Genomic DNA, 24,553 nt, shown 5'->3' with positions numbered 1-24,553 from the left:
TGGACCACCACATATGCACATGCTCCCAGCAGGTAACAACAGACCAACAATGACTTACAAGGTCTAGAGCTGCTGCCAAAATGGAGGCATCGGGTATAGTGCCTGGCTCACAGCAGTTCAGCAGAAACTGAAAGCGCTTCATGCCTTGGCGGATTGCTCCCAGGTTCACAACGTTCTTGGATTTTCCTCCTTCTTGTTTGGAGGTCAAGTGATCATCAAAGCTATGGCAACCTAAAGAGGTAGAGAGTACAGAGGGGATGCAGGGAGGGGTAGAGAGAAGGGGACACGGTCTCTCACCAGTAAAAAATGGGGAACAAAAATCTTGATGAGTACAGTCTTAGTGTAAATTCCTTTCTCTCCTTGTGTTATCTTGAAGACAACAGGTTCATTTTTACACTATTCATGACTTCCATGAAACAGATACACAAGTAGTCAGATTCTGGTATTGGTCATACTGATATCTGCCCAGAACAGTTCCACCATACTCAAGGTGGAAGACCAGGACCTACTCCAACACAGGTGAACTAGGATTCTGTCTTTCCTCCCCACCTCTTTAACACAGATCATCTTGCTTACAGTCTTTTTTTTCCTTAATAATCTCCTACCCTACTTCTCTATCGCCTTTAAGTTTACCTTAAAGTGCAGCATGCATAACTTATGCATGCTGCGTAAGTATTCCATTATTTCCATAAGATCCATTATTTCTCATGGATCAGTTTAGTAATATATCATCTACTAGGACAGAAAAATCAGTAGTGAATGTGTAGTCTGTGTGGAAATCAAGCACTGTCCTTCTTTTAGGCATACATCTGCAATTACCACAAGAGTAAAGAGGAAACTGAGACTGGCCTCAGCTCCTAGATATCGTCATTCTAGTCTCTCTCCCTTGAAGAGTCTTGTACACTTTGGGATGAAAAAGAGTTCCATTCAAAAATGAAGATGGCATCCCACTTCAAGGACAAGTTTAAACTCTATGTATAGAGTTCACATCATAAATCAACTAATCCAAATTAGCACTGCTAGTGCAGAAGATCATTATTGCAGTTGGTATCCAGAGCTAAGAGAATAGTAGAAAGACAGATTAGAAATAAGGAAAGCTGTTCAAGGCCAAAGTGTTTGGTCAAAAAAAGGACAGTCAGCTTCTGGGCTTTCTGCCAGACTCCCCCTGCTTACATCTGAAAGTACAAAAGTTTACAGAACACTGAAGGATAAAGCATTGAAGAAGAGAACATGGAGTGGAGAATTCAAAATTGGTTTTAAACATAGATTATTTGAAAGACAAGAGTAAAAACATCAGCTCTACAAGACTTTTTGACTACTTAAGGAAAGAAGAATGGCTGAAAGTCAAAGTTCTTTTCCACAGTGTTTTGGGCATGCACCCCCTAGAATGACTTGGAAAGCATTTATGTGCCACAAAAAAAGTCACAACAGAAAATGACAATGTAGATCTTCACTTTTCCCTTGAAGACAGAGGCTTATCAAATTTCAAGAGACTTCTTTACAAATTCCTTGTATTTTTTTCTCTCCAGTGAAGCTGTACCTGAACAGAATGTTCCTACATTGGAAAAATATTCCACTGAAATGAATCAAACCAAGTAGAAAGAACAAGTAGAACACTTACACATGCAAGCAGTCACAAACACCCTTCCAAGTCCTTCTGTTTTCTTATAGCTTTTATATAGCTTATCTGAGCCTTCCTGCTATGACTGTCATAACACTAATACATTTGAGGTACAAATGTTTTCTATTCAGGGCCCTGTATGAGGCAAAGAACAGAAGCTTGCCTAAGGCATGACTCTAACCCACAATACAGAGCTAGCAGAGCTTTTGTCCATCTGAGCTCGGTGGCATAACTTGCATTTTGCTGAAGCTTTACAAGACAATTCTTCAGAGCCAGCTGGTGACTGTCCCTTGTTATGCTCATCCTGGAGTAGCCTTGGTGTGATCAGGGTAGCCCTCACTGAGCTAATTCACGTGACTGAGGCCTGCAGAAGACCTAGCCCAAAGAGCAGAGACCATTTCCTAACTCAGGAGGATACACAAGCTCCTGCCCCACAGTTGCTTCCTCTGTGACCATAAGTTCATCCTTCAGAGCCAGAGCTGCTGTGCCTCGAATGCCCTGACAACTTCTGTGGTTATTTACAGCGACCTCAGTCAGTGCCCAAAGGAACATTATGGGTCTCATGTAAATACACTGAAAATGTATATGTGTCTATGTGCTTTGCTCTTGGTATAGCTAAAAAGATCATTGAAATAAATATTTTTACATGTGAATGCATAAATATTTATGTGTATATATATATGTATACATATGCACACATACAGATAGACCGACATATGTATGCTTACATACATATATAACACAGACTTTCCAGTGGTCTACATGATAAATCATGATGAAGATTACAGTTCATAAATGATGTCACAAATTATTCTACATTTTATAATTTTTAATGTAAATTATTTTTCCTTTATCCATTTCCTCTTAAATTTGGTCTACTGTTAAAAAACCCAAAAACACAAGAGGAAACACCACATGGAAAAAACATGAGCAATGTAATAGTATAATGTCATGAATGACAAAAAAATGAGAAGGCAGAGAGAGGTTCCAATATAATGCTTTAGGATCAGATCTGGAGGGATTTAACAGTATGCCCATCTGCCACTAGAAGGTTTTTATTCTCTGCTCATTAAGCACAGAAAAACTGATCATCTGTATGGAAGACAGAGAAGCATGGGAAATTTGAAGGCTCGGTGTATTGTTGCTGTTCTACTGGGTTATAAACTGTCCCACCATGAATGGGTCTCACATTGCTATCTCTGTGCACAGGCAAGCACAGATATACACAGGGCACATACAACTATTTTTGCTAAAAGCTACGTGGCTTTCATTGTGTATCAGAGATCCTTGTAAATACAGTGATACAACTTCCTTAGCTGTCACACTTTGCCTTATAGACTTATACCACTCTTGTATTAGCAAGATAAAAAGAAATTTTTTCTACAACTAAGTATGAAGGTCATTTTACAGGTGTACTTCAGAAACAGCTGTGGCAGTCTGTAAAGGTCTCACTGTCCCTTGGCCAGTTTTAACCAGTGAGAGTTGGGAGGAAATATGGTGGAAGTATTTCATACCTACTTCAGCACAAAGCAGTGGATGAAGAAACTAATTCCTTCCACTGCTGGGGAATGCTACCAGACTACAACAAGGTTCTGAACTGATGCACTCTCACAAAGGAGCAGCACTTTTCATCCAGGAGCTAAGCAAAAAGCACCACCACTCACCCATGGCAGATCATGACCAGTTTACAGTGACAAGATACGCTTATATTTTGAAAGCATCACTTGCCTTAAAAATGCCTTACATGCATTACACTGCAGGCCTGAGATGGGTGATGGAAAACACACACAATGCAATGTCAAACTGTAATATGAGAAGAAAACCAAACATAATGCCAGAAGATGTAGCATATCGTAAAACTACAGAAATCATGCTAAAAAAATAAAATTGCCTCATTTTGTGTGTTTTTGGGAATCCGGTTGTGTTGTCTTAAAAAAAAAAGTAACAGAACTTCAAGATACAAGGTTATCCCCCTGACAAGAAGGATGTGCTTTGAGCTGACATGAGCATGTCAATGACTTTGTCAATGATATTTTATAACAGATTATACCATGACCTTGTATTATTCATAAAGGCACTTTTCAGACACCACTGATGTTGAAAATACATAACAATTACATACATTTCTCTGGAAAAGAAAAGGAGTGTTTTTATTATTATGTTGTGTGCTAAGAAAAAGGGGCAGCACCCCTAACGAATGGTATGCAGAGACTAGACATGCAAACACAGAAGAAAAGAGATAATTACAACAAGGTTTGTGTAGGGTTTTCCATTTCTGTGCTGATATTTGCTAAAACTGTCAAATAGTTACAAATTGAAAAAACAAAACTAAACAAAAAAAAACTGATGGAATTGTTGTATTGGACAACAGAAGATTTACACACCTAATTTTGAACTGAATAAGTGCTTTGAAACAAGCATTAATTTTTCAAGTGTATTGACCAAATTTAATTTGATTTTAAAAGCCCAAATGTTGTATTGTATAATTTGTTTGGATAGACTGATTTTTTTTAGAAAAAAAAATTACCAGAGCTTTTTCTAAATCAAAACAAACGAAAGAAGGAAGGGAAAGAAAACAGTTACAAAGACTAAAAAATTGGAGAAGGCTACAATGGAGACAAAAACCATGGTGAAAGCAGGAAAAAAGGGAAAGGGGTAAAATACAGAAATAAACATATTTTAAAAATGATAAAAAAAGAAAGAAAAAAAGGAGACGAGAACCCTGATTTCTAACCATCTTTTTCTTCTGTGTGATGAAGCTTGGATGGGTGTCTTCGGCAGGTGCGCCATTTACCAAGACGCTTGAAGAAATTCTCCTCTTCATCTCGCCCGTTGTCCAGGCCTCCTCCCGGCCCCGCTCCTTCCGACAGCTTCACAGCGCTGGTAAACTTCACCTGTGCAGGGACAGAGGGGCTGGTCAGCCTGTGCCACAGCACGGGGTCTTGGTCTCACTGGTCAGACAGAAACATCTACAGAAGGGCTGCAAGAGTCACCAGAGCAACACAACTGGGTCTGCACAGATTTACATACGCTGAAGCGCTTCATCTTTTAAGCTTTCTGCTTAAAGGATTGATCTTTCTTGAGAGGCTGTGAAAGGACAAAGAAGGAAGGAGAAGTGTGACCAAAGATTAAAGCTTAAGTGTGTTGACAGAACCTGCACTTCCCTCTCAGTGCACCAGAGCAGGCTCACCAGTACGGTGTAAGTTTAACCTAGTCTTCACCAAGAGTTACAAAAGTCCAGTGTCAAATTGCCATGGCTCTACTCTGAGACTTCTGTGACAGTCTTGTTAGCTGCAAAGTCCATATTGAATAAAAACGTTCCCATGTGCAGCTAGAAGTAGCCAGATCCTGCCTTTTCAAGCTCTCTGTAATCCAGCCTGACACATTTACCTTGGAGCTCTGTCTGATGAAGGAGAGACGGTCAACAGAGCTGATATCTAGGAGATCTTCCACTCCATCAGCCAGGCCAGAGAGGGAGGAGCGCTTCAGCCAATTCCCTGTTACAGAATAAGCCACTCAGTACAGATCTAAAATATTCTTTCTAGAAGAATCTAGTTCTTAGCAATTTCAGTATATTTCTCCACAGTGGCCACTCCAAGACGTGGGAAAATGAGAGAAATGCATAAGGTAACATTTTCACGTAGCATGTATTAACTACCACGCAAGGCCAGGTCCTGGGAATTTTAACGGATGTATTCTCTGTCCAACAAATGTTAATTTGGAATATTTCTCTTCTACAGACAGGAACAGTGCCTGTGAGGTTACAGCACTAGCCTACTACTCTGGGGGGAAAGTTTCAATAATCTATTTTGACAAAAATATCCCCCGGCATCTTTGGCAAATTGCTTACATTTGCCTTCGCCTCAGTTCCACATCTGTAAAAGGGAGAGAGCAGCAAATCGCAGCTGCTTCTGGGAGAATATACTGACAATAAGGAACTGTGTTACAATATTTCTCAAGACAGCTATATCCAGATGTATCTCTCTGCACATGCAGTATGTATATAGAATAGAAAGAGACATACATTTACCTATGGGAAGTTTGAGTTTCTTTCGAAGGGAGATTCGTCGGGAGCGAGAGCGGGAGCGCCTGTCTGTGGTGGTTCCAGAGTGAGCAGTGGTGCACTCGGATGTGTCCTGCTCAGACTGACTGCTGGTGTCACTCGCTGCACTTTGTGACTTGAACATCTTCCGCCAGAAGTCCTTGCGTCCCAGATTGGCCCCTTGGATTTGCTCATCGCTGGAACAGAAGGTATGCAAAGCATGAACTGTATTTCAGTGAAGTTTGAATGCTCAGGGAAATGAGACCCCCTTTCTGCAGCCCCCTCCTAACATCTCTATCACTTGAGGTTATTTAATTTCAAATTCCAAATATACTGTTCTTAGTGGGACGGAAGCCTGACAGCATACACAGTATTGTTCAAGACACAAAGCAACCATCTTTTCTACCCTTAGGCAATTGTCCACTGTGGCAGAACGTTGTCCCCCGTCTATCACAGAAACCTTATCTGCTCTGTCCATCAGCTGGTGCACATGGGTGAGATAACCCAGACTGGGCAGATGCTCAGTATCTGGGAGTTATCTCTGGTGCCAAAGCAGTGAGACCCCACAGCTGACAATGAACATCCCTCACCTTGAGAGCAGGATGTAAGGAGATAAGCGAGGAATCATTAACTAAGAGACACTTTACTTCACAACTATAAAAGCTACACAAATTTTTGTGGAGGCAGAAGTCTCATCCATGCTCCCTAGAAATGTACAAGGCTCCCCAAGCTTGGATGCATCTTCATGGTTACTTCTCCAGTAATTGAGAGCAAAAGATTTTTTTATGCCCCATTAGAAACTGGATGGTAAGATACATTGAATCCTAATCTATACTATTTCTTCTCCAGCTGTAATATAGGTACCCTATTATTATAGTCCACTGAATTGCTCATCTACTAGTAGTGTTTCTTCTGCTTATCCTGTGTAGTAAGTAATCTGTTAAAGTCTTGTGACAGTTAAATTTGTGTCTTTTAAATAAATAATTCATGTAATAGACCTAATTGGCCATTTTAAGAACCTGAGAAGTGAGAGCACTCCGGGGTGCAGGTCACCCCTAAAAAGAGTTACTGCCAGAAATCTGAGTCAAAGGCAGGATTTAAGCTCTCCTCTCTATTCATAACATCCATTCAACAGGTCATTCCATTTTTTTTAGTTTCTACATATGAAAGTAAACCACCTTAAGTCAAAATGAACTACATTTATAACACCACATTAGTAATTTCCACAAGCATTTGTACCAGAAAGCTTTAGGACTCGTGACAGCCATTTGTGAACCTTCTCATTAAGTACTGGAATTGAGACTTTTTTTTACTATATTCTTGAGATGTCCAATGGCTATGGCAGGGCTCAGAGAGGAACAACTTGCTGCAATCCTGCAGAGCAGTAAAAGGCTTTGTGTTACCCTTGCTGTCTCAGACACAGTGAGACTCAGCGGGCTCAATTAAGGCAGGAGAATATGTCATGTAGAGCTTTGGGCCCTTGTGCAAGCCATGTCTTCATGCAGCGCATCTCAAAGCTCTTTAACAAGACAGACGTGTATTGAGAGGAGTTAAATGACTTGCCCAAAATTACTTAGGGACTGGTGGCCATTTGTAGAATTTTCTAAAATTCTTCAGAGTATTGTTTAAGTTTAATTCAATAGTAAATAGCAGAATTCTTTGGACACAGTTGTACGATGCCAAGAGCAGGTTGATTCCCTGTGCTGAAGAGGGAACCACAGCAACCTTCATAGACTATGTGCCCAAGGCAGGTCAGGAATGGGTTGGATCTCACTGAAGCATTAATGACCCTTAGCAATGACTTGGAAGTTGAAAATTAATAAAATCATCACCCAGGAGTACAAACAAAGCTTGAAGAACAGTTGTGGCTAAATCTCTGAGGAATTAAAATGCTACAGTAGTAAGGTACACAATATTGACAAATCTACTGTCATTTGAAAATCTCTGCTGTTTCCCTATCAAAATCAGGATGGGTCCAGGTGAAAACAGGTATTACCATTGAAATTGAAAACCACTGCCATTGAAATTACCATCGCCATTGAAAACAGGCATTACCATTAGCACTGAAATTGAAAACCACTGTCATTGAAATTACAAACAGGCATTGCCTGGTTGTTTGCAGTACCTCCTGTGTAGACACCCAACAGTTTGTTGTACTATCCAAACACATAAGTCTGCTATCCTGTCCATTTTCACTAAGCCCAGAAGGCAACTGCTGGCACTGAGCAATTCAGTATTTAATGACCAATTCAATATTTACTTACTGTTCTGGAGTTTGCATGGGACGGCTTGAGACATAACTCCGGCATTCATCAGGGGCAGCAGAGGCCTGGCCTTTGTCAATGATGACACTTCCTGCCTCAGATCTACACACACAAGACAAATCATCAGCTAAAGGAAATGGATGGCCCATCTCATGGTCATCACACAGAACTGGATATGGAAACCTGCAAAGTACCTTTAGAGACGCAACCTCTCCTTAGCAATTTACTGTCTCTAAGTAGGCATTATTCCCAAAAAAGGCATCAGCTCTTAACAGCAAAGCCAAGGTTTTCAGGACTTTTTCAACTTTCTTAATCCTTCTTCCCAACATTTTAAGAAGACAAATTCCTCAAAGCACCAGAGGAAATTTATTTTTGATAAAGAAGCATGTCAGTATTAGATTTCTTCTGGGACTTGTTTTACATACCAGGGTTTACCTGTTGGAAAAATAGGTACACATCCCAAAGGATGTGATGCATATTAAAAAGTACATCCACAGAGTGTGTTGGGAGTGACACTATGCTTTTTAGTTCTCTCAACCTTTCCTTATCCCAGTGTTTCCATGGAACTGTTCTCTTATGAATCTTATATGAGACTGCCAATGCTTTTCTCTGCAAATTTGTTGCATTCTCAGATCATTAAATTTTAAAGGAGACTGCTGCCACAGCACAAGTCTGTACATCAAGAACTGACATGCTACAAAGATAAAACAATCCCTTGGACTTCCTATACTTGTGTTCAGCACAGATAGTCATAGAGTCATATGGAAGTCAGTCATGTACCTTCTCCCACCTGATACCTACCTTTTGCTCCCAGAAGGTTTTGGCTCTTGCTCTGCCTCCTCTGTCTTTTTTCCCGGTATTAACTTTTCAGCACTGTCCAAGAGGGCACTGAGTGCCACTCTCCGAAATACATTCCCATGAGCCTCCTTGATAAATTGGACCAGCTGTCGGATGTCACAGTACAAGCCCTGAGTAGCAAGACACCGTGAAAAAGAACAAGTTCAGTCTGCAGCTTCTAAAGAAGCAGTGAGAGTCAATACTTTCTGAGGTACTTCACCAGGCCATTACTTCTCCTCTGGCAGTTGTGTGATCTACTCTTCAGGTATATGGTTTGTGGTTTTTGGCTGGAAACTCATAGTACACTCAGAAGAAGCAGACAAGGAGGAGCATTATTATGGAACATGATCTGCAATGGGATACAGCAGATGGAGAGGTATCAGAGTCTAAAAGACCTGTGAAATGAGGGAGCTACGAAGATGACTAGGTTTGTTTTATACCATTCAGCTAGACCATAAACTTAAAGGGCACAAAATATCTCAGATATATGTGAGAGGATGTAGAGTACAATTGCACGTTTTTTCAGAACCAGTGTGTGTCTTTGGATTTTTTTTTCATTATTTTAGAGCTTCACATGATATGAAGAGAGAGGAATGGCTCACTCATTCCCCAGCCTACCTCCTGCACTCAAGGCCCTTTTTAGTTCTGCACATTCATACGCATTGGTGATGCGCAAATCACCTCTATATCTGAGGGCAAAGGGATGGAGGGAACAGTTTTACAGGGCTTGATTTTTGATCTGTGAGCTTTCCTGAAAGACCTTCAATTATTTTGAAAATTCCCAGCAAGGAGCAAAGGAAAACAACAACAACAACAAAATAATACGCAACAAGTTATAATTGCACCCGTATCCTGATCAAGGCTTTTTTAAAAAGTAAGATATTGACCACAAGATTGACTTTAAAGAATGACAAAACAACAACAAATCTGTACACATGCCCTTATATGCTGTATTCTCCATACAGACACAATTAACAGTGTTACCCTTAAGGGCAGGTTTCACCTTACACACTAAAACAGGTTCTAGAAAGACACACAATTTATAAGAAAAATTTACACTTGGTGCTCCTAATCTAGGTCCAACAATGGGGCATGTTTTTCTGTATGCCAATAAATAATGTCATGAGAAACATTCCAAAGGAGGAATATCCATAAGAACTAGAGGTTTTGGACACAGGTAGACAACCCTTCTGGTTTAAGGCGTTAATGTGGTTAACAAGAATGTTTCTTGTTTGTTTCCATGAAAAATCCTAATTTCTGATAATAAAGCAGGTGTCCTGAGGCTAGCTGCTAGAGTACACCAGTTTGGAAGAAGAGTGCTCACGTCATCCAGTCTACTGACTGCTCTGGGAAGACGGCATATAAACAGCAAAAAGCCACACCTTCCTTCCCTCCACATGGTCAGTAAATTGAACGTCTGTCTAAGCCTTGGGAAGATCTACCAAGTTGCTGTTCAGTAATTCACATCGTCTGGCACCAGTGGGCCACGTGGATAACCAAGTCAACTGCCTTTGACTTTTGGTGAAAGTTGATTCATGGCAGCTATGGTCTTAGAATCATAGAATAACTGAGGTTGGAAAAGACCAATAAGATCCTTGAATCCAACCATTCACACAGCACTGTACCAAGTCCACCAAAAAAACGTGTCCCTGGTTCCACATTCACATATGTTTAAAATCCCTTCAGGGATAGTGATTTCACCAGTTCCCTGAGCAGCCTGTTCCAATACCTGACCTCCCATTTCAGTGAAGAAATTTTTCCTAACACCTAAGGTAAACCTCCTCTGATGCATCTTGAGACCATTTCCTTTTGTCCTGTCCCTTTTACTGGGACAAGAGACTGACCCACACCTTGCTACAACTTCCTGTCAGGAAGTTGTAGAGACCAAGAGGATCCCCCCTGAGCCTCCTTTTCTCCAGGCTAAGCAACTCCATTTCCCTCAGCTGCTCCTCGTAAGACTTGTGCTCCAGACCCTTTCCCAGCCCCATTTCCCTTCTCTGGATATGCTGCAGCACCTCAGTGTCCTCCTTTAGTGAGTGGCCCAGAAAATACCCCAGATTCTGAGATGCAGCTTCACTAGTGCCTAGTAAGGGAGACAATCACTGCCCTGGACCTGCTGGCCACACCGTTGCTGATACAAACCAGAATGCTATTGCTCTTCTTGTTCATTCAACCCTCCAGACTATGCTACTTAACCATTTGGAACAGCACAGAAGCTGCTTGAACAGAGAATAAATTTTCATTCAGACTGCACAACTTTTTTCCTGTTTAAGTACCCAGGTTCCAAGGCAGACATGCATAAAGGACATCACATTTATCCAATTTTTCAGCTGTGACTGCATCACTTGCTACACAGATTTGGCTAAACTGAATGAATTATTCACTGTAAAGCCTCACTGGTGACACCCAAGTGAAAAAGTAACTTTTTATACGTGATATCAAGTGCTTACCAGGTTTTCTGGGCTGTGGAGCTCATGTGTAGTGGATGCACAGCGAGTGATCAATGACTTGAACATGGCACTCACAATAATACCTTCTACACTTTGGGCTGTAGACTTGTTGTCCACTGTGGTGAAGTTATTCCCAAATCCAGCCTTATCTGTAAAATTCAAGTATAAGCAAACCATCTTGTTGGGAGCAGTTTAAAAGAGAGGGCTTAAAGACAGATGTAGAGGGATTATGCTACATGAGACAAGGACATGTCCCCACCTAATATCCAATGCTCAGTTCTGACAACTCCACCCCACAAAAATATAGTGGAAGCAAAGGGTAAAACAAATGCTAAGTAAGAAAGCTTCCCAGAAATAGCTGTATTATGAAAAATGATTGAAAATATCAGGACAATTCTAGCTTTGTTTAATCCACATCTCTCATTTAGAGAAATGCAGAATAAGGCTTAAAGTTTGAACAGTAACTCCAGCTTTTCTGGTTACTCTTCTAAGGGATAAAAGATGTTTTATTAAGCAACAAAGTGACAACACCCATGAAATTAAAACCTTCTGAACTATGGCAATGCTTTTCTTGGAAGGGGAACGAGGACACCAAGCTTTCAGAAAGACTCAAAAAAGGAATTACACATTTACATGAATTTCAAAAAAAACCCCCAGTTTCCTGAGATGATAGAAAAGACTTTCAAGAGCTGCATGAGCTGCCATGCTTCAAAGAATAAGCCAGTCAATAATTGATGAATACTTAGGGAAATGTCATATGGGAATCTTCTTCATGAAAGCTGGCTATATGATGTTCTTTGATGCTTTCTCTGAAACTCCTGGCATAAAAGACAAGCTAATTAATTAGTCAGACTCCCTGAGTGTTTCAGAGGAGCCATTCCTACTCCATAAAGTCATTTTTAACTGTTGTTTCAGGCAGTGACCAAGCATAAATGTTTGTTCTAAAATAGCACGTTAGAACATAATTTTCCTAACTGAAAATGAAATCCTCAAACCCCCTTATACACACACATGCCTGTACATTTTTAACTGCAGACACATGCATCTGTGGGTCCATATTCTCTTTCATTCAAAGCTGTTCTCGCTACTTGCTGCCTTAAGGGAGGCACCAGAGAGGGTTTTAAAGCTCAATTTATATCTCCATTCAGAAGAAACCGTTTATTAAACATTCCACCTGGTGCCTTGGTGTGTCATGAAGCAGAAAACTTCCTGCCTGAGGCATCCTTAAATGAAAATCTCTTCTGCGAAGAGCCATGAACAAGAGGTAGGTTGAATCAAAAGGAGCACTTCAATTTCAGGTGCACTGTGTGCTACAAGATCTCCTGGCAAGATCACTGGGTGGTCAGATCCAAAGTGGTCCAACTCCTTTGACCCCCACTGGCTAAGAATAGTTTATAAATTCTGAGAAGAGCAAATCACATTCTGTAGTTTGTAAATGACAAGAAAGTGGCTTCTTTCTGATGGCACACTTTAAGAACACAGAAGTGACAGTATGTGATGCCAGGTATACTTACTATCAGTGACTGGCTCCATGCAGAATCCCAGTAAAGCATGCAGGAAATCCACCACGTTATTGAGAGAATCCTTGTTCACATAATCTCTCACGGTCTGCCGGAATTGCATCTTATCCAGTTTGTACAATTTCGTGAGGCAGTTCTGGGCCTACAAGAGCGTTCATCAAATCATATCACATCAAAGCATGTGTTCAAGTTTTGCTAGCAAGAGCAAAGCAATTTCACATTTAGCTAGTGCTCTGCTGTCTCTGAATGGTCCCATAACAAGACAGGTTCATCTCTGCAGCCAGCAAGAAATTCAGCACCAAAGAAAGTGCTCCAGTATGGGGCTACTGCCTGAGGTGGAGATACAGCCACTACGAGCTGTATCTCAAGTCCTCTGCTCCTCTGTCCAGCCCCGAAGTAAAATCCCGCTGGATGTGAATGAAGTGGGAAGGTACCACCTCTGTCAATGCTCAGTGCCTTGATGGAAGAGGTTCTTAACCTTAGGCATCTGATTTTCACCCTCCAGCTCAGACCCAACCTATTGAAAGCACCTATACCCAATGACCAATTTACTTCCCATGACAAACACTAACTTTTTATTTAAAAGCTATTAACTGTCAACTTCTTATCACAAAATTGTCCATCCTACTGGGACCCCATGCAGCCTGGAGTTAAAAGAATCTAAAATACCATCCCTATAGGAAACATGAACTCTGCTGTTAGCTACAATAGGGTGTTTAACTTTCTAGTAAACTCAGACATGATTGTCCACACAGTCAACACAAACAGTGCATGCAAAGAAGTTTGGCCAGACAAACACACAGAAAATGCAGCAGACTTACACATGTAGGAAAATATTCTCCTCAATTCAATGGGCCTGATAAGAACCTTGGTTCCAAGAGACATATTCATTTACAGTTAATGTTATGCATAGGTCTAAATGCTTTACTGGCTAAGCTCTAACAGAAAAGCCTAACTGACACTGTGATGAATATGGCACGTGCTCAACTCTGTGCAGAACCTTTCTACTGCTACCACTGGGACTCTCCTCACCCCATCTTGTCCAACACAAGAACACTGCAAGGATACAGAGAAGCCAGTTCACCTGAGAAATCAACCTCAGAGTCCAGAACCTAATCATAGCTCTGTTGGCGTGGCTGAAGCTAACCAAAGCCACGGAGAAGAATCTGGTTCACACGCATCCCATGGGATTAGTAAACTCTCATTAAAGTCATGAAAAATGCTCCCTTCTGCAGGCACACAAGGTGAGGAGGAGGCATGCACTGAGAAGGCCTTTGAAAGGCTCCCATGTAACAGGGAGTTGGACTGATCTCAAGGAAACAAACTCTTCTGGATTAAATCTGATGTCTGGACTACATTCTGGGCACTTCCAATGTCTTAACTGGGGCAGAACCAAAAATGTTAGGAATCAACAGTGATGAGCTACCATATCCTTCAAAAGGGCACGAGTGAGACTTTTACTTCCTTGCAGAACAACAGAACAAGTATAGTGCAAATACAGTGCACTCCAACTATCAGGAGCTGATGGAGCAGCCCAGCAGCAATCAGTCATAATCACCATTAGGCAAGGTGGACATACTTACACCTTAGACTTCTGGATTTACATAGGCAGCTCAAGGTAGCTGCACCTCTTGTAAATAGCTTACTCTTTTGGGGTACTTCCTGTGAAAAATTACTAACACCAGCTCACACATGGAATTTGCTCCCATGTATCGTCCCAACCCATCTGCTGGGGTGGTCAGAAGCACCCTGGCCCCCAGGTGTGCTCTTACAAAGCCCCGGGGACTGGAAGGCAACACTATAGCTGCAAATCTGCTCCGGCTGGGCTGCAACACAGTCTGTGAGCTGGGGCAAAAAAGCAACACATTTACTGTCAATACAGGGAAAGCTACAGAGGGGGCAGGCAGCAATCTCAGCAGCTGATGTCAAAAGTACAGGGGGTACACTTTAATGAGCTTTAATTCTCTTACATTCTCCCGGAATACCTGGAGTCTCAGGCGATCTCCAGAGAGCCCTCGGTGTCCTTCTCCACAACCATAGGCACAACCCAAGGACTTCACAATTTTGATCAGCATTGTGAGGGCCAGCCTATGGGTGCTGACAGATGGGCCTTCATCCTGAGGGTCACAGAGGGAAAGACGGTGTGTAACCCTGGCACAAGCACCGGCATTTTGTTAGCATTTTAATTTGGACAAACTGCTTTCCACTTCTCATCTCAGACACTCCATTACTGAGTTGCTATTCTTGAAGTGTTCACTCCAGTTATTTTTCAAGTTTAGAGACCCTTACAGCTCCCATCAAAAAGTCATGCTAAAAATATGAAGTCCCTACATGCTGCTATGAATACCATTCAGGACTTACTTCAAAAAATTAACTCTGAAAAGCAGAGTTGGATTGGCTGAGTAGAAAACCAAGCATTTTTTAAAATGTCTTAGATATTATACTACTATAAGTTGCAATTTCAGATGTCAGCAATATCATAGCAATACTGAAAAATTTATGACTTCTAGTAATCAAATAAAAGAAACTGTGCTCACACACTGGGTTCCATTTTTCCTTTACAAGTTACGAATAATAAACCTGAAAAAAAAATCATTGTGATTGAAGGTTTCAAACACTTTGACAAGATATTGGAAATGTCCATGCCAGGCTCACAAACTCCATTTTTGGCAGCTGCTTCTCTGGAGTGGTTACAGTGCTTGAATTTTTAATCACATTTACTCAGCAGAGCTCCAAATGAGCACCAGAGCAAAACAGAAGGGCAGTTGCACACATGTGCTTACTCAGTCCTAACAGACATTACAGTACATTTGGAATTGTATAAAGAGAGAAGCAAGACAAACCTTTTCTTGTTTTTTGTCATTCTTTTCATATGGCCCTCCTCCTCCACCACCTCCATCACCTCCACCTCCTCCACCTCCACCACCTCCTTCTTCTTCTCCATCTCCAGCTCCACTAATTGGAGGTGGCCCAAACCCACAAGCTGAACCAGAAGCAGCCCCTTTAAGCTGGAAGGATCCTTCACTCGGTCTCTTTTCAGGGGCCTCATTTTCTTTGTTCTCACTCTTCCTCCGAACTTTCTCCACACAGGGCACCACACCGAGCTGCAGTAAACATTCCACAATGTTCAGTGCCACGTCGCAAATCCGGGAACTGATGTCGTGGTTCAGAACCAAGTAAACAGCCTTCAGGACCACCTGAGAGATTCAAACATCGTATTTAAAGGCAGAATTACTTTCTCTCCTGGTAATATTTAGTGCCTGGAAATTCTAGATTCCAGAGACTCGTTACAGCAGGCACAGTACGAACTCTGAACAAATAATACACAACCCTAAATACCAAAAGCCTACAATCTAGACGTCAGACAAGAAACCACAGGCTGGGCACAGTCAGGCCTGAAAGGAAACATCTGTGAGCCTGAGCACATTGCTTCAGTGCACTAAGAGCTGTCAAATCATTGAGGGGAAAGCAGAAAAAGTGAGGTTTAAGGTGCTGGAAGAAAGGTGCTACTCAGTCTTACACTATTTTATAGGGAATTTGGTGCATGCCCCAAGAACACAGCCATTACGAAATACCACTTAAGATTTGATGTGTGCATTCCACATGCACATGCGCTCCTTGCAAGGAGTAACAGGAGTTGCAGTTTCTCAGAGGAGACCTTTAGGATATGCACAAATGTGTCTGACTGACCTTTATATACTGCTGAGAGAAGTCATATAAAGAGGTGGAGGAAAAGCCCATCAAACCCCTGATCTCAATGGTACAGCTATATTGACAGAAGAGGGACCTGGCTTTCCTCATTCCTTGCCATTTACCGAGAGATCCAGCATGCCATTCTTGTGGACAAAGCTGTTGGTTCCATCAATGTGATCCGTATCCTCCAAGCAACTGTAATTGATGCAGGAGTCCGTCAGGCTCCGTGGGAGGTTGGCGCATGCAAGCGGCTCATGGGGCATCTCAGGGATGGGCACCTGGTTGCAAAGCTTCCTCATGTGCTCGCTGAAGAAATCGGCGTACCCCACATTGAACGAGGCCAGGGTAGTGTTGAAGGTTGCCACAGTGATGGTGGAGATCTGGGACCGCACTGCGGGGAACAAAACAGCCACCTGTAAATTTCTACCTTCATAGTTATGGAATGGAAGATTGATGCTGAGCTTGTCTAAAGGGAACAGCTCTTAAAGTGGTTTGTAATGCCAACAAGCTCCTAATTCCTATCATGCGTACAGGGATCAAAGGTAAACTCATTTCTTCTTTTAAAACAGTGTAAATTAGAACAACCCCAAGCTTGTTCTAGCAGTTCAGCTCTCTGGCAGCTTAATCTGATATCAGTTAAATGGGCAGTCAAGTAGTTCAGGCAACTCAGACATTCTAAATCTAATCCAAAAGGATTTTTTTTCCCTGCATTAATCCAGTGCCTCATCTTAAAAGCAGCAGTGGCCCTGCAAGACAACGAGAAAGGACTCTGCAGCTGAAAGGTAGGGGTGAAGGTAGTGGAACTGCAGCACAAATTTGAAACAGCTTCCAAATCGCATCAATTTGGAAAATTTCATCACATCAGTTAAAAAAAATAGTACCTGTGACAGTCTAAATCATCTCCAAAATGCATCAGTGTCTGATGAGAAAGGTATTGCAGTCTTAGGCTCACAGTGTTGAGAGACAGGAACTTTGAATTGCTCAGGTTAGCAAGCTGGCTGTAAGTACAAATTCTCATCAAGGACGCCAGGCAACAGTGTTAGTAATCTCCCACACCTAGTGCTTTGTGAGTAGGTTTATATACCCTCTAGTGTAGAAAGGCACTAAAGTGCCTCATAGGGTTGTTTAGACCACCATCTGCCAGACAGCACGGTAACAGGGCTAGAGAATAACAAAGAACCTCTTCCTATGGGTATTAAATATATTCTAATTAATAAACTAATTACATCTAATGCATTTAATAAGCAATGACCCAGCAATGGACTCGTTTTATTATGCAAACAACAACTTGCCAGAGTGGTAATCACATTTCCTGACAGCTTGTGCAGTCCTGCTAGCACTGAACTGACACTATTAATTAGGAAAAATGTTCTAAGGCTAACAGCAGTACCCTGAACTAGGCCACAATTTGGTCAAGGATCAGGGGAGGAATTAGCTGTTTGTATCAGAGAATTTCTTTCTGGCAAGTGTGACTTTTTAATGGCATTCACTGAAATTTGTATTTTGAAGATAACAATAAAGATTACATTAGGTTATTTTCTTCCTTAGCTACCAAATTTGATGATTATCCAAGGGCAGATTTTTTTTTTGTTTCACCGATTTTTTGCCTAGTTTGTATGAAATGGCTAACAAAAATCCATATCCAAATCTGACACAGAAACATAGAATAATGCAGGTTGGAAAAGACCTCTCAGATCATCAAGACTGACCATTTCCCTCTTCAAATCCAGTTTAGAGCTCTTTCAGTGAGCCTTAATAACTCCTGTTATTAAAAGACCCTTTTCCCCCTACAGGTCAAGAGGATACTGTCTGTCACCAACAGGCCTGGTGTCCTGTAAACCAACCCATGATCAAAACCCTCAAAATTCTGCCAGTGTCATTAGGCAGAAAGCCAGGTGTTGATTTTCATTGTTTCCTACAACTGGAAGGCTACAGGAGAACACTATTTTTGCCCTTCTTACCTTAACCAGTCATCCCAAAACCCTGAAATCTCTCTTGATTACCCTGGGATTTCTTGTAATTTCACTGCTACCTACCAGGAAAATCAATATTGGCTAACAGGAAGCTTTCTCTTTGCATCTTTAAGCTGGGCCCCATGGAGACGGTAGAAATGGGTCAGGTCTCCATACTGGTCTTTCTGTTCCTTAGGAAGGAAGTCTCCCATGGCAATGACCCATCCAGTTTTCTTTAAGAAGCAATTTTGACACAGGGCATGGGTCAACTTAACCTCCACAGTGGATGAACTGATGCCTTAAGTTTTATCTTTCATGGTTTTCAGATTCTGTGCTGCCTAGGGGTACAGTTCTGAGCCTCACATTCAATGTCAGTCAGCTCTGCACAGAGTATGGGGACAAAACAAATCCTTTTCCTACTGGAGACCAAGAACAATGATTACAAGTTTTCAGGCCCAAAAGCACAAACAACGGTGAACTGAAGAGAGCAAACAAGAAGGGTGGGACTTCATAACCTGAAACTGTAACAATTAACCCCAATATGCAAATGGACCAAAATTTATAAAAGTGTGAGGCCTTGTGACAGGTCAGCCATTTTGTGACTATTTTGGGTCCACCTTGAGTGTAGCCCTGGCCAGGCTCTTGTCCTGCCCAAGGTATATCCCTTAAGGCCTTTCAGCAAATATCTACTTTATTCTCCAGCTCTGTCCAGTCTCTGTTCCAGGTCGGCCTTCCCAAGGCATCAGAACCAGGTCCTCATTTGTCTCCACTCGCAGAGTCCCACACATATCACACACCCAGGAAGGCGGGGCAGTCACACACCAGATGTGGCCAGATGTGCCCGCTGCACCAGGCAGGGACTTGTGCCACCGCCCCTATCCCTTTAGTCCCTGTGTTCAGCCCAGGCAGAGATAAGAGAGGGATTCCTCCCTATCACGAGTCCTGACTATTGCCTCTGCCATTACAGTCACATTGGTATTGCCATTTCTCCAGAGGCCTCCAAGACACAGGGGCCTCAGGGAGACTTTGAGTAAATTTCAAGCCAGATCTCAAACTGGAATGAGGAGAATTAAATAAAAAAACCTGCGATTTCCAGCAAAATCCAGGAGCTGTTTACTGCACAGAGGCATTAAATAGCACAAAATTCCCTGTGAAACCATTAAGGATAGTAACACCAAGTTTCTGTTCACACTTTTTTGTTGTGTTGTGGTAAGGCAAGAAACTCCCAGACCATGCCTTCTTCTCCCTGCTGATGGCCACCAATTATTTTAACAACTGTGCCAGATAAACATGAACGGTTTGAAACCTTTTTCTTCATAGTACCTCAAGAGATACAGACACGAAAAAGGAAAAATCAATTAGTCACATACTCACACATAGAAACAGTAACACTTCCTTCCACTTTTTTTGGGTTGATATTTCGGTGGAACATCCTGTGTTAGATTTACCTTCTTTGACTGTGTTGTCTCCGTGGCTGTTCGAGGGATCTGGCAGTTCAGAGACCAGCGTGTGATGGGAGTGCGAGTGCCGGGCGCTCAGACCCTCCATCTCCGTCGCTGTGTCAGAGCTCCCTCTCCTGGTAAACTTTCCTAGGGCGACAACAAGAAATGGGTATTTTGTTCAGTTACCCCGAGGGGCGGCTGGCGACAGCAGGCTGAGGTTGAAACCGAAAGGATTGGAGTCTATAAGAATCGAGGCTTTTCACTGCGCTGTGATGCAGAACAAAACGTTACGGTGGGATCCCTCATGCAGGTTCACTGACATAGAGACCAAATGGTCCAAACTCTCTGCAAGGCTCTTTCCCTCAGCACATACCGATTTAGCTGACATCTGCATGATGCTTTAAGTCTTTACTGTTGTTAGATGTTTACTATTATTAGATATTTATCTATAGTTTGTATAGATGTTTGTTATTGTTAGTGGTTTACTATTGTTAGATACTTACCTGTTTTTGAACACCTATTATTAGTAGATATTTAGAACAGAGACTCGACAAGGAAAAGGCCTTGTCAAGCCTCTAAGCGGGGGAAATGATGCTGTAAGTTCTAACTTTCATGTTTTTCAGATTTTCTGCTGCCTAGGGGTGCAGTACTGAGCCTCACATTCAGTGTCAGTCAGCTCTGCACAGAGTAGGGAGACAAAATAAATCCTGCTCCTGTTGAAGACCAAGGACAACGAGCACAACTTTCAGGCCCAAAAGCACAAACAATGGAGGACTGAAGGGAGCAAACAAGAAGGATGAGACTCCATAACCTGAAGCTGTAGCTGTACAATTAAATCCCAATGGACCAAAACCTATGAAAGTGTCAGACCTCGTGACCAGTTGTCCATTTTTGTGACCATTTTCCGTCCACCTTGGGTGTAGCCCTGGCCAGGCTCTTGGTGTCCAAGGTGTACCCTTTAAAGGCCCTTCAACAACAATACTACTTTGTTCTCTAGCTCTGTTCACTCTCTGTTCCAGGTCAGCTGTCCCAAGGCATCACACATTCTCAACCACCAGCACCTTCAAGGATGTAAGATTGGTCAGTACTGTATGACTTCACCCTTTGGAGCATGTTATAGGAATTTAGTTTCTTCTCCTCTTGCCCCCAGAGATAAGTACATTAGGATGAGGAGGGCTAAGGCAAAGGAAATTCTTCAAGAATACAAAAAATTACTGCTTATTGAACTTAGAATTTTGAAGTAGCAATTTTTTAGGTTCAAACACTACCTCTGCAACATCAAGACAGTATAAGCCTCACTGAGAAAAAGCCCATTTATACTGTATCCAGGAAAACTGTGAATAGAATTCTTTGGCATACTAATGACATTGTTAATGATACTAATGACACTGCTGCTAATAAATGTCATATTAATGATAGTGCTGCCTTTCCAAATACTTCTCTTTTAAAGAAGGGAATGCGAACATTCTTTGAATCTATCTGAAGCTGCACTTGTGCAACGCTTGCTACCACACAGGGAAGTTTATTAAAGTGGAACAGAGATCAGTACAGGCTCCCACAGCAGCTATTATTCCAGGAAAGATGGCAGCTTTCAGAGAAAAAGTGAACTGAAGTGTAAGTCATTCAATGTCTGCTGTGAGTAGCTACCAACAGCTGCGTAACATTGCAAACAGAACCAAGGACATAGGGTGACAAAAGGGTGGGATGAAGAAATAGCCCCTGTCATTCTCTGAGTGTTCACGACAGGAATGACACGGAACGTGGGGCAGAGACAGCAACATCTCACCTAATATGGTGGTTTGCCATCCTCCTCTCTCGATGCCACGCCGGTCCTCTCCAATTCCAGAGAAGCTGCCGAAGGAGAACGTGCTGCGAGTGGGCGAGACGTCCAAGTGATCCTCATGGAGGAGGAAGGGCACCCCCATCCGCCGCTGCCGCTTCTTCCCGGTGTGGTGGAATGGAATTGAGCCTTTGCGCTCGCGCTCCCTGTCCTCTTTGCGGCTCTTGAACTGCAGGAAGAAGTGTAGATACAGGAGCAGTTAAGAAGCTTTGAGGCATGGAAAGCAACCACTTGAGGGAAAAAGATAACACAGATCTATTTCCCAAGTGTAACTTCCCACTCTGAGCATTTTATCTTGGCCATTTCCCATGGTAGAATCTAACTGCATGCTGAGACCCTGTGAGTGTTTGAAGAATTCCAGTCTTGCCCTAGGCTGGGATGGATGCCCTCAGATAATTTTATGACATTCTTTGATCTTGAGCATAGAATGGATGGTTGGAAACCCAGAGCTAAGACGAGGTAAAACAATCATAAGAACTCACTGAATTAGCTGGAACTACAGTGAGCACTGGCACTTAAAATGCAGCACTGTTTAAGCAGCCTCCTCTTGTGCAGTTTCATCAGGACAACTGCTTGAATAAAGACCTCAGTATTGCATTTGGGATGTGCACATAAAAACCAATATAATAACAAACAGAATCAATTTCAATGAAAAGGGATGATAATCTCACATATGGCATGCATATATATATTCCAAGCAGACCTTCAGCAGCTACTTAGGAAGACACTGAGGTGCTGAACCACAGCTAAATAAAGTGCAGTTTTCTTTTCCTAACCTTTTTGAAGATGTTCATCCCCAGGTCTGTGGAGAGATCTGGAACTGCTGGTCTACGCAAGTTGGTCAGTGAAACCTTGGAAAATGCCTCTGTGCTTAGTGATTTTTCTTCCTCATTACATTTTATTGTAAGATCCTGCAGCTCCCAAAAGAAGACAAGCACAAGAAGAAAATAGAGGATAATTAGCTTCTAAAAAGGAGCTACTTCCTAGAACTGTCACAGGAGGACCGTAGAGGAAAAAGACCTCCAATTCTTTACAAAAAACAGTTTACACATTTAAAGAAAAATAAATGAACAAAAAAAATTTAGAAACTTCCAGAATTGTCTACTTTGTCTAACTTTTCAGTCACCAACGGAGAAAAGTACAGCACACCGTGGAAAGCCTCAGGCATTGCTGTCAGCCTGGTCTGGTGACATGGAAGGACACGTCTGATTCTGATCCCAGGTATGACTTTAGGTAAATTATGATGTCTCTGAGGTCTTGGTTTACCTTGATGAGCAATCATAATGGCTACCCTTTGCAAAGCATTTCATTTAAGACCTATGCCCTTAATAACATACCCATTTAAATATGTATTTTGGAACTAAACCACAATAAGCAGCGCTGTCCCTTCAAAAAAGGTAGTTTTCCGAAAATTTATTTACTCACTATAGAAATCTAAGAATTCTAAATCAGTAAACATCCTTTGCTTGTAATAACAGGGCTCCCCATCCATAATTTTTCATATGAAACTCCCACCCTTCCTATAACATAGAATGTCCCACAACAGCAAAAACCATGAGGCTCACTCACCCCAGCTTCAGTAGAGCCCACTCAACTCACCTCTGCATCAAACAACACATGCTGTACCTGCCTGCTACAAAGAAGGAAACTGGCACAAACTCGGCTTCCAGCCATCTGCTCTCAATAAAGGCCTAATGCCAATCTTCCATGAGACGTCTGTGCAGCTGACCTGACCAAATTCCCTCAGGGTAATATTCTCCCGCATAAATATCAGCTTGTTTCCAATGCAAAGCTCTTTTTCTTTGCCGTTCCACCAGAAATATTCTGCTGAAAAAGTGGGCCATGTTAAAACACCTTTCTGCTCCCAAAGCAGAGATGTCAGGGATATGTGAGGGATAAATGAAGTGACTGCTACAACAGGTTTAGATTCTGCTTAGCCAAACTGCAAATTACAGAGCCAGCCAGCTTCTGCAGTTCATAAGTGTGCAGTTTTATGCACAAAAAGGTCCTGCAGAACCCAGTGACAGTCTTTGCAGCTGAAGTCTAACACCAGTTACAGTGTTTGCAGTATCAAATATTGGGAATCACATATTTTTCAGAGACTCTTCAGGCAAATCAAAGACTACCCTTGAATCCTCTCTCTTAATTTTATCAGCACAAGAATGTAGGAGACACATAGCAGCAAGGCTCCTCTTCACCACTGTTTGTAGTACAGGTATGCTTATCTACCACTTTGCAGTGGGGTCACATATAAAATCCAATACACAGTAAATCAGGAATCAACCCTAGCTGCAAATACTCCATATAGTTTTTTTTCTTGGCTTTATAGCTCTCTGTCCTCTTCTGGCTATAAAACATTGTATGAATTTATTTTGGATTAAGAATCTTTGTCCATTAATTACTAAATCAGTGTTTTAGAAGGTGGTTTATGATCACCAAAAGACAGTGCAGGGCCTACTGAGACACAAGCCATGCAAACACACATGCTTTGAAATCTGCTCAGGGTAGGTATCAAGCAAACACCATCAGAAAACCAAATTACAGAATTACTTAAAATCAACAGAGTGGTAAATGATACATTTTAATGAATCAATCCTGTCAAAGAGTGATTAAAAACGTGGCTATTCTGTGCAGTAGACTATATGGCAACTACGATAAGCATAGGATTGATGAGACAGCAAAATAGTTTGGGTTTGGGGGCTGTTCCTCTAGATTTTGTTGTTTCTGTTGTCTTCCTCCTGCATGACTGTATGTGTATCATGATGCTCATTAGTGCTTCTCTTAGCTCTAAGGATATCACACTTGAGACTCTTGGCTTCCCATCAGCATTGCAGCGAGCGCTACAGCTGCATTGGTGCTATGATTAGTTTTTGTCTCTTTCCCCTGCAAAGG

The 24,553-nt window shown here is 41.9% G+C and overlaps 1 protein-coding gene across 12 annotated transcripts in view; it reads right to left on the bottom strand.

The window, feature by feature from the left end:
• The window catches only part of UNC80 (unc-80 homolog, NALCN channel complex subunit), a 132,967-nt gene that overhangs the window by 85,785 nt on the left and 22,629 nt on the right, over positions 1-24,553 (bottom strand). For 5 of the 12 annotated variants that reach the window (XM_040069060.2, XM_040069065.2, XM_040069061.2 and 2 more), the window contains exons 9-22: positions 22,438-22,572; positions 21,608-21,830; positions 19,828-19,968; positions 16,550-16,818; positions 15,578-15,931; positions 14,705-14,851; positions 12,729-12,876; positions 11,215-11,363; positions 8,729-8,895; positions 7,928-8,029; positions 5,646-5,860; positions 5,012-5,118; positions 4,356-4,515; positions 59-231 (exon numbers count right to left, since the gene is read on the bottom strand). In XM_040069060.2, coding sequence (XP_039924994.1) covers positions 59-231; positions 4,356-4,515; positions 5,012-5,118; positions 5,646-5,860; positions 7,928-8,029; positions 8,729-8,895; positions 11,215-11,363; positions 12,729-12,876; positions 14,705-14,851; positions 15,578-15,931; positions 16,550-16,818; positions 19,828-19,968; positions 21,608-21,830; positions 22,438-22,572 — 2,490 coding nt within the window. The remainder of the gene's footprint in view (positions 1-58; positions 232-4,355; positions 4,516-5,011; positions 5,119-5,645; positions 5,861-7,927; positions 8,030-8,728; positions 8,896-11,214; positions 11,364-12,728; positions 12,877-14,704; positions 14,852-15,577; positions 15,932-16,549; positions 16,819-19,827; positions 19,969-21,607; positions 21,831-22,437; positions 22,573-24,553) is intronic. The other 7 variants (XM_040069066.2, XM_040069071.2, XM_040069067.2 and 4 more) reach the window with 5 other exon arrangements.

This window comes from Hirundo rustica, chromosome 7 (genome assembly GCF_015227805.2).
Source record: "Hirundo rustica isolate bHirRus1 chromosome 7, bHirRus1.pri.v3, whole genome shotgun sequence".
Lineage (NCBI taxonomy): Eukaryota > Metazoa > Chordata > Aves > Passeriformes > Hirundinidae > Hirundo > Hirundo rustica.
This window is presented reverse-complemented; position numbering and strand designations above follow the sequence as displayed.